The 15,216-nt window shown below is 33.4% G+C and overlaps 2 protein-coding genes across 2 annotated transcripts in view; one reads left to right on the forward strand and one right to left on the reverse strand.

Moving 5' to 3' along the window:
* Positions 1 to 8,623: 8,623 nt before the first annotated feature.
* On the reverse strand, positions 8,624 to 13,538 carry LOC133323390 (protein I'm not dead yet-like). Its single transcript, XM_061532320.1, has 10 exons — positions 13,427 to 13,538; positions 11,595 to 11,743; positions 11,424 to 11,538; positions 11,183 to 11,361; positions 10,793 to 11,125; positions 10,635 to 10,729; positions 10,492 to 10,578; positions 9,003 to 9,196; positions 8,811 to 8,948; positions 8,624 to 8,749 (listed from the first exon to the last, which is right to left on the reverse strand). Exons 1-10 carry the CDS (start codon positions 13,529 to 13,531, stop codon positions 8,624 to 8,626), a joined length of 1,521 nt encoding a protein of 506 aa, XP_061388304.1. The 5' UTR covers positions 13,532 to 13,538.
* A 796-nt stretch (positions 13,539 to 14,334) lies between these two features.
* LOC133323391 (mitogen-activated protein kinase kinase kinase 13) overlaps positions 14,335 to 15,216 on the forward strand; it is a 31,840-nt gene continuing 30,958 nt past the window's right edge. The window contains exon 1 of the mRNA XM_061532321.1: positions 14,335 to 14,477. Within this exon, the coding sequence (XP_061388305.1) occupies positions 14,335 to 14,477 (143 nt within the window). The remainder of the gene's footprint in view (positions 14,478 to 15,216) is intronic.

The following is a 15,216-nucleotide window of genomic DNA, read 5'->3' on the forward strand; positions in this document are numbered from 1 at the left end:
GAGCAACACACAGGAGAACAGCACACACACACAGAACAACAGCCATCCAAGCCATCCATTTATGAAGCATACCAAAGCATGCCAAAAGAACATGACCATAAATTGTTGTTGGTGGAGGCAGTAACAACAACAACAACTACATCTTTGTAACAAAACATAATGTGTGTGTGTGAGGCTTACTTACCAACGTACGTAGCACGTAATGGTGGTATTATTACAATGGGATGCATGCACAAACATAGTGAGATGACAACAGAGTGTGTGAGGCAGAGCAGAGAGCGAGAGAGACTTGTTTACAAGAATAGGTGAGATTTGAATTGAGCACAGGTTTATGCGCATGTTGGGAGATTGCCATTACCGTTGTGGTGGTAAATAGATGGTTGGGCTCCTTTGCTGCTGGTGCTACTGCTGTTTTGGGTGTCCACACACAGAAAAATGAGACGAAGAAGAAGAAACACAAGAAGAGGAGAAGAGATGTATATGAAAGCTGGCCAAGAAAATAACAGAAACCCGTCGTCAGTAGTTAACCAACATTCGTGAGCTCGGTTTCGTAAATTAAACGGATAGACGACGTAGAAGAAGAAGAACAAGAAAACAATTGATTTTTGTTGTTGTTTCATTTCAATTTTTGGTATTACCTTTTTTCCTCTGTTTGATGAGTGTGTGTATGTGTCTGGCGTTTGTTCTCGTACGGGGTTTATTTTGTGTGTAACTACTATTGGAAATTTTAATAACAAAATAATAACAACAAAAAGAAGAATAAAAAGAAGAGAAGCTGTGAAATAAATTGTGTGTGAAAAAAAATATATTTTTTGATATATAAGAAAAAATAATTTTTATACAGAAAGAAAAAAATCAGAAAAAGAAGAAGAAGAGAATCCTTTTTTTATACGATATTGATTTTTTATGTTGCGCATTTAATGTGGTAAAAAGGAAAAGAAGAAGAAGCAGCAGAGGCAGCAGTAGAAGCCTATTACATACGAAATACAAGGAGTCGAGCCAAAGTAAAGCAAAGTGTATTCTAAAAAAAAAATTGTGTGTGTGAAAGAGAGAGAGAAAGAAAAATAAAAAGAGAGAGCAAATTCAAGCCATGCTATTTTGGCCAACAATAAATGTTATGATGTTTTTTTCTTCAATTTAGAGGTGAATAAAAAATCTCTCTCTGTGTGTGAGTGCGTGTTTGTGTCCGTGGTGAATTTTTCCCGCCGACTTGGTCGTCGTGCTGTATTGTTTATGCTCTGCTCTACTCTCATTGCGTTTGGGCCAAGTTTAAAAGCAAACCCAACAAAATAGAAAACGAAACATAAGCATAAAGGAAAAATCTGCAATAAAGCAACAGCAACAACAACAAAATAATACATACAAACACAAAACGTGAACGAGCAAGAAGAGAAATACATGACAAAAAATTCTTTTGTCATAAAAAAAATCCTTTGTGGAAAAATTATAAAAAAATATATATGAAATAATTTTAATTTAAAAGAGAAATAAAAATAAGAGAAATTAAATAAATTTTTAACCTAAAATTTTTGTGTTAAGAAAAATAATTAAAGAATAAGAAAGAAAAAATTGGTTCTAAAAATTGCAAGCATTGGCAGAAAATTGTTACTAAAGGAAAATCCATAAAAATTTTGTGGTGCAAACAACAACAAGAAAATTGGTGTATAACAAAGAAGCAAAAATTGGAGATTTCGAGAAAAAATTGTTTTTTTATGAATAAAAAAATAATTAAATTGATTTTTAAAATTCTAAAAAGAAAATAATTTTTTATAAAAATAATTTTGAAAAGTTTAAAATTTTTTTTTAAGAAAAGTGAATTAAAAAATTTGTTCAAAAAAGGATATTAAGCAGACAACATCACAAACAAACAATATTAGGAATAAGATAAAGGTAATTTTTTGAAAACAAGTTTATATTTTTTTAACAAATAAAAATTGGACTAAAGTTCGGAGCGGTCGAACTATTTTTATAAACTTCATCGTGAGGTGCACATTCAAAATTTCTTTAAAATTTTTCTTTCCCAAAAATCTGGAATGCCAAATTAGAGCTCATTCGGTTCGGAAAAGCGTCTACATGCCTCAAAATACCGACTAAGTGGGTATATCTCAAGTACAAAACATGGACCCATAAATATCATTTTCAGGGAAGATGCCATACTGCCTCTAAAACCACGATACTTCAAATAAAAGCCTCAAAATTCCAAAAAAAATTGGCCGGAACCTTTAATGAGAGCTATGTCAAAACATGGATCTGTACGAATCATTTTCTGCGCAGATGCCATACATCCTATAAAAATCCCGAAATGCCAAATTAGAGCCTTTTTGGTTGGAAAATGTGGCTACAAGCCTCAAAATACCTAGAACTGGGCGGGACCTTCACATGGGATCTATGTCAAAATATGGATCTATAATGAAAATTTTCTGTGGAGATTTATGGCAGCTTCCTAAACCCTGAAGCTCCAAATTAGAGCCTTGTCGGTTGGATAATATGCCAGCCTCCAAAACATCGAAATGCCAAATTACAGCAATTTCAGTTGAAAAATTCGGCAGTAAGCCTCAAAATACAGAAAACTAAGCGGGACCTCTATATGGGGGCTATGTCAAGACGAGGACCTATAATCATCATTTTCTGGCCAGACGATTGCTAGCTTCCAAAAACCCGAAATTCCAAATTACAGCCATTTCGGTTGGAAAATTCGGCTATATACCTAAAAATACGGAGGCGAAGACCTATACTAATCATGCTAATTTGCAGCCTTTTCGTTTGGATATAACGGCTGCAAGCCTCAAAAAGCGGAAATTTGGGCGGGACCTTTATATGGAAGCTATGTCGCAACCAGCAGCTATACTAATAATTTTCTGCACAGAGGTATGTCTGCCTATATAACCTCGAATTGCCAAATTACCGTCGGCCATAAACCTCAAAATACCGAAAATTAGGCGGGACCTTTATATAGGGGCTATGTCAAAACATGGACCTATAATCATCATTCTCTGCTCAGAGGTATTCCAACCTCCAAAACCTCGAAATGCCAAATTACAGCCATTTCGATTGTAAAATTCGGCTGTAAACTTCAAAATACCGAAAACTGAGCGGTACCTTTATATGGGAGCTACGTCAAAACATGAACCTAAAATGATCATTTACATCCCTTATAAATCCATACTTGTTGAGGCCAAAAAATATTTAATAAAAGAAAAATCTACCCTTGAGGATTCTTACAAACAACAATAAATGGTATCTTAAAAGTATTCCTTTTATTTTTATTTATTATGGCGTATGAGTAACAACGTTACGTATACGAAGGATATCCGTCACCCAAATTATTGGCCTATTTTAAGGAAAAAATATTGCGAAAAAAATATTTAAAAGCAATTTTATGACATATAAGTAACGACGTTACGTATACCTCACGTGGGCCTTTACCGAATTTGTTTGTGTAAAATCATCCCTATAAAAAATATTTCTTTCAAAAAAATTACCGTTTATTGGTGCCTGAGGAGCGATCCCAGAAAAAATATTCCTCAGAAGTCCTTAGAAAAGAGGTCCAGCAGGGAGTTTCGGGAAAAAAATATTCCTTAAAAAATCTCAGCCTTTTTGAGGAGGCAAGGAAAAGTATTGTTAAGAAGTCTTTAGAAAAAAATATTCCTTAAAAAATCTTGTTTGTGACTCCGTAAAAAACCCTGAGAAAAACCTGAAAAAAATCACGCATTGTGGTTCCCGAAAAATATACTTATAAAATGTCAAGGCATTTAATACTGGCAATAACATTTTTTTTTTTAAATACCAGTTTGTTGATGATCTCAATTAAGATCTCAGAGAAAAAATATTCCTGGGAAGTCCTTGGAAAAAATATGTCTTTAAAAAAATCCCGTTTCTTGAGGCCCGAATAAATATTCATTGCCAAATTTTTCATTTGATGGTGTCGCTATAAAATATTGAAAAATAATTGTATGGTGGCGTATAAGTAACGACACTACGTATACGTCCAATGGGCCTTTGATAATTACTTTGTGACTACGCGAAATAGAAAAAATCCAAGCTTTCTGAGGAAAGGACATTAGAAAAGCAACACCTGAGGTTCATTGGAAAGAATTTTACTTAAAATAAATGAAAGCTGGGAGGTGCCAGCAGTAATTCCCCCAAAAAAGTAAACCTGGGTGGTCTCAGGGAAGAAATATGCTTGTTAAAATATCAGTTTTTTGAGAAGAGATCGCTGGAAAAATATTCTAGGGAACTTCTTAGAAAATATTCTTTTAAAGAAGTCACGCTTCTTGAGGCCCGGAAAAAATTCTTCTTGAAAAATGCTGCGAAAAAATATTGACAAATAATTCTGTTACGTATAAGTAACGACGTTACGCATACCACTCATGGGCATTTGTGATGAATCGTAGATATGCTTCAGTGTTGTTTGCAACACTAACAAAAATATTGCATGCGGCAAATTCCAATTGTTCATGAATTGTCAGAATGAAATTAAAAATTAAATGTTGTGGCGCCCAAATGGTCGATTCCTCTTCTTTGGTGGCTTTCAAAAATTTGGTTTGCAATATTTTGCTCATGTCGGCGAAAACGAGATCGAAAAATAATTTTTATGACGTATAAGTAACGGCATTACGTAGACGTCACATGGATCTGTGACAAATTCTTTGCAAAAAAATAAACGATTTATTGAACCCTTAATTTTTAAATTTGAATATATATTAAGCCTATATTCCAAGCTCCAAATGAAATTGAAGAGTTAATATAAACGGCGCCCAAATAATCACTTCGAAAAAAAATTTGGAAATTTTATTGCATAAGTGGCGCATAAATCTCTTAGTGGGTTCCAATAATTTTGATTCAATTGTTCCCAATATTTTGAATATATATAAGGCCTTTAATCCAAGCCCCAAAAATCGCCTGTAAAATTTGGGTCCAAATGAATTTGAAGATTGAATAAAGTGGCGCCCAAATTATCGCTTCGAAAAAATATAGGAACATAATTTTATTACGTATAACTAACGACGTTGCGTATACGTCACATGGACCTTAGATAATTTATTTGTAACCCTACCAAAGAAACGGATTATTGAACCCGCCTACTTTTTAATTTTAATTTTTATAATTTTCTTCGATGGCAAGTCGTAAATTTCAAATGTCCCAGAAAGGTCCAAATTAAATTGAGAGACTAAAGTTGTGGCGCCCAAATGGTCGATTTCGATTTTGATAATTTTTTTCCTGTTTTTTTTTTCTAATTTATACCCCTTTAAATCATGACCATATCCTTTGCATATTTCTTGAGTCACAAATTGGCCTTTAAGAAAAAAATTGAAATCCAAAATGTCATATCCACAATTATGTTTGACTCATACCACCACTTCGAAGTCCCCCGAAAAAAACCGGTTAACTTTTCTTTCATACTCCACCGAACTCCTTCCTTGTTGTCCATTTCATTTAATATTTACCCCGTTCCTTGTTATTCCGGCCAAAGTTTCTGTTTTCGTCATGGTTCATGCTTTCTTCTTCGAATCAAATTCCAAGAAAAATAAAAATATTTTGTTGTTGGTTGTTTTGTAGAAGAAAAAAAATATATATTCTAAAAATATCCTTTTTTGGAAAGGGATTGAAATTCAAAGGAAAGAAAGGCTGGCAAAAAAATCCCACATTCCATTTTTTTTTTTGCTACGTGGGTTGGTTTGTTGGGTAAGGAGAAGCAAGATAAGGTATGGATTTCTTTTTCAGCTGCACACAATCAGAGAATTATGAAGAGAGCGGGAGAGAGAGAAAGTGTATATATGTGAGAGAGTAACTGTATTTTTGTCTGTGACATGTCTGTGGCAAGAAATTCACCACACTCTATAGCATAGCATTACGGTACATTGACACTCACGACACAATGAGGAAAGTAAATGGCGAGACTAATGACAGAGAGCAGAGAGGTACTATCGAGAGAGTATTGTAATGGTGAATAAACCCAAAAATAATGGGTTCAAATGCCAGTTATCACTGATGGGAGATAGCAGGAAATAACTGTGGCATACATTTTGTGGTTTGAGAGTCTCAAAAAGAGAGTGAGAGAGAGTTTGTGACTGAGAGCCCATTGTAAGAAGCATAGAAACACTCTTTCCCAAGCAGAGTAAATAGTAAATTTAATTTGTTTTTTTTCTACAAATTGGGGCCAAACGAAGAAGGGGGGTCAATAAAAAAAATACATACACATTTTTTTCCTTTCCCGAACTTCTTTTCACAAAACACACAAAACGTGTGACGCCACCAATCCTAATGGGTATATATACATAAATATATATACTATATATTTATAAGCCGAACCAAAAAAAAAAAAACAAGATATCCTACACGAGCTGTCTAATTTAAAAGTTAAGACAGAAATAATGGAAGAAAAAAAAACCGGACACAAAAATTAATGAATGAAATTCCGTGGTGGTGGGGGTGTGTGTTAGGAAATAAGGAAGTATCTAAACAACGTATTAGGTTTCAAATGGTCAGTAAGCACCACCCACCCATCCCTTTCAAAAATAATTTTTTTGGGGAAGTTTTGAAAACCATTTTTTTTTCATTAAATATTTAAAGGGAGTTCCGAACAACATCCATAGCTTAGGTAAGGTCAAGGGTGAACAGAAAATATTTGTTTCGAGATTTTAAAATCATTATTAAACATACAAAATTAAAATAATGGGGAAAATTTGATTTTTAGAAATTTGGTAATCGGTAACCGGTTCCAAAAAATTGTCAAAAAGTGTATAAAGTAATTATTTTTCGATATAAAAATCAATAATAAAAATACAAAATTATAAAAATTTGGAGAAATCGATTTTTAAAAATTTGGTAATCGGTAACCGGTTTCATAAAATTGCCAAAAGGTAACGTCGAGGGTGACGAAAGTAATTATTTTGAGATTTAAATATTATTATTATAAAACAATATTAAAAATGGGGAAAATTCATTTTTAAAATTTGGTAATCGGTAACCGGTTCCATAAAATTGCCAAAAGTTAAGGTTAAGGTTTAAAAAAGTAATTATTCCGAGATTTTCAAATCATTATTCAAAACATAAGAAAAAAAATCGATTTTTAAAAAATTGGTAATCGGTAACCGGTTACATAAAATTGCAAATAGATAAGTTCCAGGGTAAAAAATGAATTATTTCTCGATTTAAAAATTATTATTAAAAATACAAAATTAAAAAAATGGGGAAAAAGATTTTTAAATATTTGGTAATCGGTAACCGGTTCCATAAAATTACAAGTAATCGCTATAACTTTTAGTTAAAATTTAATTTTATCGACTTCTAATCTATCATAAGTTAAAAATATTTTAAAAACTATAATTGTTCAAAAAAAAGTATTCGGTAACCGGTAGCAAAAATGTTTAAAAAAACTAATACTTTTTGGCTAAAATTAAATTTCAGTCATTAAAACATTTTCAAGTTCTATAAACGATTGCTAAATTACCCGGTTACCCGGCTCATATTGTAAAAAAAACTAATAACCGGTTTAAAAGATGAGTAACCATAATTTTTTATTAATGATTAAGCAGACTTTTGGTTTAAATAACAGAAAAGTAAAGATTTTAATGTATACGGTAAAAAATTGAAAAGAAACAATTTTTAAAAAAAGTAGTTGGTAACCGGTACTAAAATTAGTAAAATAAAACAATCACTTTTGTTTAAAATTCAATTTTACTCAGTAAAAAAACATTTTCATGCTCAATAAACGGTTACTGAATAACGGTTACCCGGTTCATGTCGTCAAAATAACCAATAACCGGTTTAGGAAAGTGAGTAATCATTTCAGCAATTTTCAAATATAGTAATCGGTAACCGGTTCCAAAAATTTTAAGTAACAACATTTTTCATATGACTTTGGGTTAAAAACTAGTTCTTATTTTATATCAAAAAATTTGCCAGAACCCGTTATAAAATAGCCGTTTACACACTAGAACCGCTCATTTAACTTTGGTAACAGGTTCGAAAAGTAACTTAAATGGATTTTTTTTCTTTATACTTTTGGTTCCAAAAAATATCATATTTACCTAAAAGTAATCGATATCCGATTTGAAAAATACTAAGTAACCACATTTTTCAAATGGCTTTTGGGTTAAAAATTAATACCTATTTCATTTTATATCTGAAAATTCACCATAATCCGTTCTAAAATTACCGTTTAAACACCATAACCGTTGATTTCATTTTGGTAACCGGTTCCGAAAATAATTTGAAATGAATTATTTTAAAGCAATTTGATCTTACAGAACTTGTAATGATTCTTTTATACTTTTGTTCCCCAAAAATACAATAATTGCCTAAAAGTAATCGGTAACCGGTTCCTTAAATATCAAATATCCATAATGTTTAATAGCTGTTAGATACAAATTATTATTTTGTTTTGTTAAATATCCAAGAATACACCATATCTTATAACTTTAAACCGATTACCTGGTTCAAAACCCCGGTTCAAAAAAAAAATTCGACCAAACCGGTTTTTAGTTGCAAATTTATTTATTCCAATTGTTTCAAATGATTTCTGTGTTATTTTGAATTTTATCCTATAATATAATTTGAGTAACCCATAACCGTTTCCAAAATTTGCAAGTTACCATATATATTTTTTTTAAATTTCAATTTAAAATTCATATGCCTTGGCCCAAATGGGAAATTCTCTTGAGGGATAGATTAGATAATGCATTGTTTGGACATTCACGAGCAGCATTAGGAGGGTAAAAATTGTGGGTAAAATACCTGCTTCGGCCTAGGGGTTTTGAGAGGATGACGAACTTATTTCGACGGTTTTAAAAAATCATCATACCTACCATATATTTACTTTTGATCCCAGCATAACCGGCCACAATGGCATTTGGTGGGGTACCCACCGGCAGGTGGAATGCCATACTGGTAGCTATACCCGCCGGAAATACCAACATAATCGGATTCATTTTTATCGCAACGGCCTGGGGGAGAGTTAGAACAACTGAAATAGGTCTTTAGAGCCTCATGATACTTACCAGTTCCTGCAGTATGGGTATCAGTATATTACATATCGGCACATTGGCACTGAAATTGGTGAGAAAAATACCCGATGAAACCGCCGCAACTTGTATGGCAAAATCCGGCCAGGATACCAAACCGGACATTGCCTCACCCAATAGCTTGGCCATACCACTTTCTTGACTGGCATCGGCTAAAGCAAAGCCACCACCTGCAAAATGTCAGTAGAAATTTTGAGAATATTCAAATTTTTGGAATTTTGATAACCGGTTCCGTAACGAGTAACCATACTTTTTTCCACACAAAATAAAATATTTATTGATTAGTTATGCCTTAAATTGTTCTCCGAATCATTTCCTTAGCGATTTTTAACATTTTTAACTAAATACCCGGTTTTGGGTATTTGGTAACCGGTACTCAAAGTAATGTGGAATCGATTTTATTGCATTTTTTTATTATGGAAAATATTCTACAAGAGTTTTAAGTATTTCTTGTATGCTTTATATTCCTAAAATATGAAAATTTGCAAAAAGTAACCGATAACCGGTTCAAATAAATTTAAGTAATCCCGATTTTTTAATCGATTTTGGGGAAAAATATTTATATCATTTCATTTTACACAAAAAAAAAAATAATTTTTGGAGTCTAAAACCGGTTATTAAATAATGGTTACTCGGTTCACAATATTAGATAACCGGGTTTTTATGGTAAAAAGTAATATAAAGTAGATTTGATTTAAATAATTTTTGTATTTAAGACGTGAGTATAATTATTTACACAATTTTTTCTCAAAAGTATTGAAATTGTCGAAAAGTAATCGATAACCGGTTCAATAAATATTTAGTGAACATATTAATTTTGAAAAAAAAATCTTTCTATTATTCAATGGAATGTCTAAAAAATTTTTTTATTTTCATAAAATACCAAAAATTCCCAAAAAGTAATCGATAACCGGTTCCAGAAATATTAAGTAACCATAAATTTTCTAATAGATTTTAATCAATGTATTTTTAGCTATTACATTATCAACTTCTAATTCATTTTTATTTGTATAGCCGAGTGTTCTAATATTAAATAACCGGGTAACCGATTCTAAATAACACGGGTAACCGGTTCTAAATACTCCACATAGTTAATTTTTTGACGACTTTTATTTTTTCTCGTTTTTTTTCCAACAACAGATATTTTTGTTTATAAAGGACTTTAAATAAACGGGTAACCGGTTCCAGAAAACCGAATAATTGGTTTTTTTAAACATTTTGAGACAATTTATTAAGAAAATGGTTACTACACCTCAATGAAAAATATTTCTCTGCATTATTATGGACTATAAAGAACCGGGTAACCGGTTCCCAAGACCGAATAACCTGTTCACAAAACCGAATAACCGGTTTATATTAAAAATTTCGTAAAATTTGTTATTAAAATGGTAAAGAAACCTCAAATAATCCCTTGAAAAATAAACGGTTCAATTCGGGTAACCGGTAACCGTTACCCACTACTTACCCAGTAGAAACACCAGGCCCCAGGGTACATGATTGTGCACAAAATCCCAGGTTAACAGGGCTCGTTCCCGTTGCGTTGGATAGGGACCTGGATTGGGAGAGATTCTTTTTAGAAAAAAAAACTGTAAAAACCGGATCTCCTACCTTTCGGTTTCAGATGGGCCCAATAGAAACAGGTCATGGGAAACAAAAACAGGGCCACTACTGTTAGCATAACCGCACCGGAGGTTTTAATTTCCCTGCAAAAGAGAAACCAAATATAAATTCCCCACAAAAATATTTCCAAATTTTGATCACCCTACACTGCGTTGAAAAAATCCGCCCAACCGGGCATAAAACCCGGCGAACGGGTAAACAGCAAAGCAATCATGGCCAAAAACCAAAACAACACCTGACATTCGTGCCGTGACATTGGCCCCAATTCGGAATATTTTTCCATGACGGCAGCCCTTACTGTGGCAGCTGCTTGGGCGCCACGTGATACCTCTTGGGCTGTGGGGCTATCAGGACGCCCCAGGCCTAAGTGGGTTATTTGCAAACTAAGAAATAACAGCACCGTATCCACTATCACCATAGGCAAGGCCCAGCCGAGGAAATGGGGGAAATCAATTTTATCCGTTGCATCGGGAAATCGGCTGGAAATCAGAAGAGGATAATTAAAGGTTATCCAACGGTTCCGTAACCATACTCACCCTTCAAATAGCCCTTTAAATGTTAAATTCGTACCCGTTCCGATCAGTGTGCCACAGCCACCTATTGTCGAGGCATAAGCAATGCCAAAGTAGAACGCCATGGAAATACGGGAAGGGTGTTTTTTGCCCTCTATCGGGGGTTCTTTATCCTCGGGCATCCAAATTTCAAGGACTTGATTCTGAATTTTGAAAAAAAAAAAGATTTTTGAATCGGATTCAATAGATCGATCTACTGCCTTACCGTCTCCAATTCCTGCAGCACCGCCTTAACAATCGGACACATCATGGCCGTGGTGGCGGAATTTGATATCCACATCGATATGAAACTAGTGACACAAATCAGACCAATGTGCAATCTGAAAGGGATTTTTATATCAGAAGAGATAGGGGAACACTTTCGGTTCAGGTTTACCTCCTGGGACTACATCCCACCAGCAGAATTGTCTTCAAGGCCAACCTCTTGTGCAGATTACAATACTCAATGGCCGAGGCCACAATCAGACTACCCAAAAACATAGCCAAAGTGTCCTTGAAATAATTTTGGCAGGTCCTCTCGGAGCTCTGTGGAAAAATGGAGGAGATTTTTTTCTTCAGAAAAATCCTCAGGGTAAAATCCTTAGGTCCGGAGTATCAATTTTTTTCTACAGAAGAAAAATTCTCCGATCCTGAGGTTCTAGTTTTTCCTATCGGAAAAAAATTCGCAGGTCCTTAGGATGGATTTTTGGAATAGAAAAACAATTCTTAGGTCCTATGAAGCAAATTTTCCCACAGGAAAATTCTTAGGACCTGAGGATGGATTTTTTATATCGGAAAAAAGGGATAAATGTTTCCGTTAAGTAAATAATGATCAGATTTAGAAGATCGACTTTTTCGATGAAAATAATTCTCAGGTCCTGAGAATCGATGTGCTTCTGTCGAGAAAATCTGCAGGTCCAGAGGATGAATTTATTCCTATGTAAAATATGCTCAGGTACTGAGGATCGATTTTCTTCTTGAAAAAATTCTCCGGACCTAAGGATCAATTTATTCTATAGAAAAAATCTTCAGGTCCTGAGGTTCGATTAGTTTTTATATAGGAGAAATCCTTAAGAATATCCTGGGGTCCTAGGGACCAATCGTCCGATGGAAAAAAATGCAGATTCTTAAAAAATATTCGGAATATGAATATCGATTTTGTTAAAAAAAAACCTGAGGTCCAGGGGATATATTAATGACCTTAAAAATAATAATCTGAGTATCGACTTTTCCCAATGGGAAAAGATCCTCAGACCCAGGATTGAATTCCTCCAATGAAAAAATTGAGGTCCTGAAGACCGATTTTTATGGAAAAAATCCTGAGGTCCGGAAGACCGATATTTTATGGAAAAAAATTATCAGGTCCTGAGGACCGATATTGTATGATATAAAATCCTCTGGTCTGAAGAAAAAATTCTCAGGTCCTGAGGACTGATTTTTTATGAAAAAATCTCAGGTCCTCAGAATCAATCTTCCTAAGGAAAATATCTTCAGGTCCTGGGGATCGATTTTTTCAATAGAAAAGATCCTAAGGTCACGAATTTCGTTTATTAGGAGAAAATTAGTTCTCAGATCCTGAACATCCTGAAGATCGTTCAAATCATGAAAATCATTTTTATCCTATGAGAACGATTCTCAGGTCCTGAGAATCGAATAGTCCCTATTATCAGTTACTGAAAATTAAAAAACTCCTCAAGCTCTGAGGACCTTCAAGTCCTGATAATTGATGTTTTCCTATAGAAAAAAATCTCCAGTCTGAGGACCCTCCTTTTCCTTTGAAAAACGTACGGAGAATCTTTTTTCCTATCGAAAAATTTTCAGGTCCTTAGTATCGATTTTTTTTTCCATTGGAATAAATTGGTCCTTAGGTTCGATTTTCTCATATAAAAAAAATTCTGGACCTCCTGAGGATCGATTTTTTCCAATGGAATAAAATTCTTTAGGTCTTGAGGATCCTAAGGTTAAGAGTATCAATTATTTTTTATGCAAAAAAATCTGCAGTTCCTGTAGGAAAAAATTCTGACACTTTAAATAAAATGGTCAGGCCCTGAGGATCTACCAGGTCCCGAGAATTTTTTAGAAAAAATTCCTTAGGTCCTGAGGAAAAAAAATAGTCCTCGAAAATCGAATTATTTCCGATTTTTTCCATTCGAAAAAAGTTCTTAGAACCTCAGGATCGATTTTTGATCCGGGGAATCAAATTTTCCCCCTTTATAAGAAAATTCATACCAAAATCTGCATTGCCGGCAGGGCGAAAATCGGCATCAGCGAGGTAACATACAACGGGATACATTCTGTGATCCAATAGAAGCAGCAGATCAATATTAGGAACATGCAGCGGAATTCCTGAAAAAATCGATAATTCAATAATTCAAGATTCCGCAAAGAAAATCACCTTTGCCTTCTTACGGCTCTATCAGGGAAATAAAACAGCAAGGGACTAAAGGCCAAGGGTATGACCACGGCAAGGACACCCTTCCAATGGTATTTGCAGAATCTGCCAGCGAGGGTACTTTTCGAGGGTACTTCAATGTCACTAAGCAGAAAGGGGAATGGTTTTTATTGGGGATCTGAAGAGGACCAGACGGATACTTACGACATTTTGGGGAGAAAAAAATGCAGATTATTTCAAAAATTCCAAAACAAAAAAATGTCAACAAATTCTATCGAAAATAAATAATGGGGACAGTTTTAAAGAAGTAGGGTTCACATACTTCGATAAGGGAAATATATCGATAAATTTCGATAACATATGTATATTTTCGCTTAAAAAAATTCTACATGTAGGCGGATGGATTGGTAGTCCCTCCTCGAATTCATTATTTTCGAATTCTGAATATTTAACCAAATTTCGATAAATTTCAGAAGTTTATCGAATCTAATCGATATCGGATTTTTTTATCATAATTTTTATTAATTAGCCTTTTTCTCTTTTTTCTTCCAGTTAATACGATTCTGAACAAAGTTCCGCCAATCTACTGACATCCACGATGCGACGAAACCTAACCTAAGTGCCAGCCCATTTTTCCCATTAAATGACCCCATCTTAGGTTTGATGATTTTCGTCGTCGTCAATCGTTTTTCATCATCATCTGCGGAAGCAACATCGTCGTCGTTGTCGCACCACTTCAGCGAATATGCAGAGTTTAAGCAAAAGTCGTGAAGATCTGGTGACAGCCTCTAAGTTAGCCTCACAGATAGCTTTAGCCTCGTACAAACATCAGCGGCATGGCAGCAGTCCGAATTTGTATCGCGATCAGACGGATAATATACAAAAGAGGTGAGTTTGAAATGAAAAATTGATTTTTTTTTTGAAAAAAAAAATAATAGGAATTAAAATCGATTATTATCGATAAGTCGTGTTATCGAAATTAAAACAATAGAAATCGATAAATTTGTTATCGAAATTTTTATTACAGGTAAACGAATTATTTTTTGAAGGATTTATTGAAAAAGTTTTTTTTTGCAATCGATAATTATCGATAAACTCAGTTATCGAATTTTTTAAATCGATAATTATTGGAAAATTGAGTTATATAATATCTAAATATTATCGTTTTAATTTCCTTAGGAAAATTCAATAAAAAAAATGATCGATAAATTCAGTTATCGAAATTAATTAATCAAAAAATTAAGTTATCGGAATTATTAAATTGATAAATTATCGTTTGAATTTTCTTAAGAAATAAAAAAAATCTTAAAAAATGTCGATATATTCAGTTATCGAAAATATTTAATCGAAATATATCGATAAAATCGAAATTATTAAATCGATAAATTCAGTTATCGAAGTTATTAAACTTTATCGATTTAATTTTCTTAAGAAAATTCAATAAAAAATACCAATATTTTCGATAACTGAATAGAAAATATGAAGTCGATAATTATCGATAAAATTAAAATGATTAAATCGATAAATTCAGTTATCGAAATTTTTGAATATTATCATTTTAATTTCCTTTAGAAAATTCAATAAAAAATTATCGATAAATTCAGTTATCGAAATTCGTAAATCGATA

Source organism: Musca vetustissima, unplaced genomic scaffold (genome assembly GCF_032173495.1).
Source record: "Musca vetustissima isolate MV318-11 ecotype Yass unplaced genomic scaffold, APGP_CSIRO_Mvet_v1 utg26911, whole genome shotgun sequence".
Lineage (NCBI taxonomy): Eukaryota > Metazoa > Arthropoda > Insecta > Diptera > Muscidae > Musca > Musca vetustissima.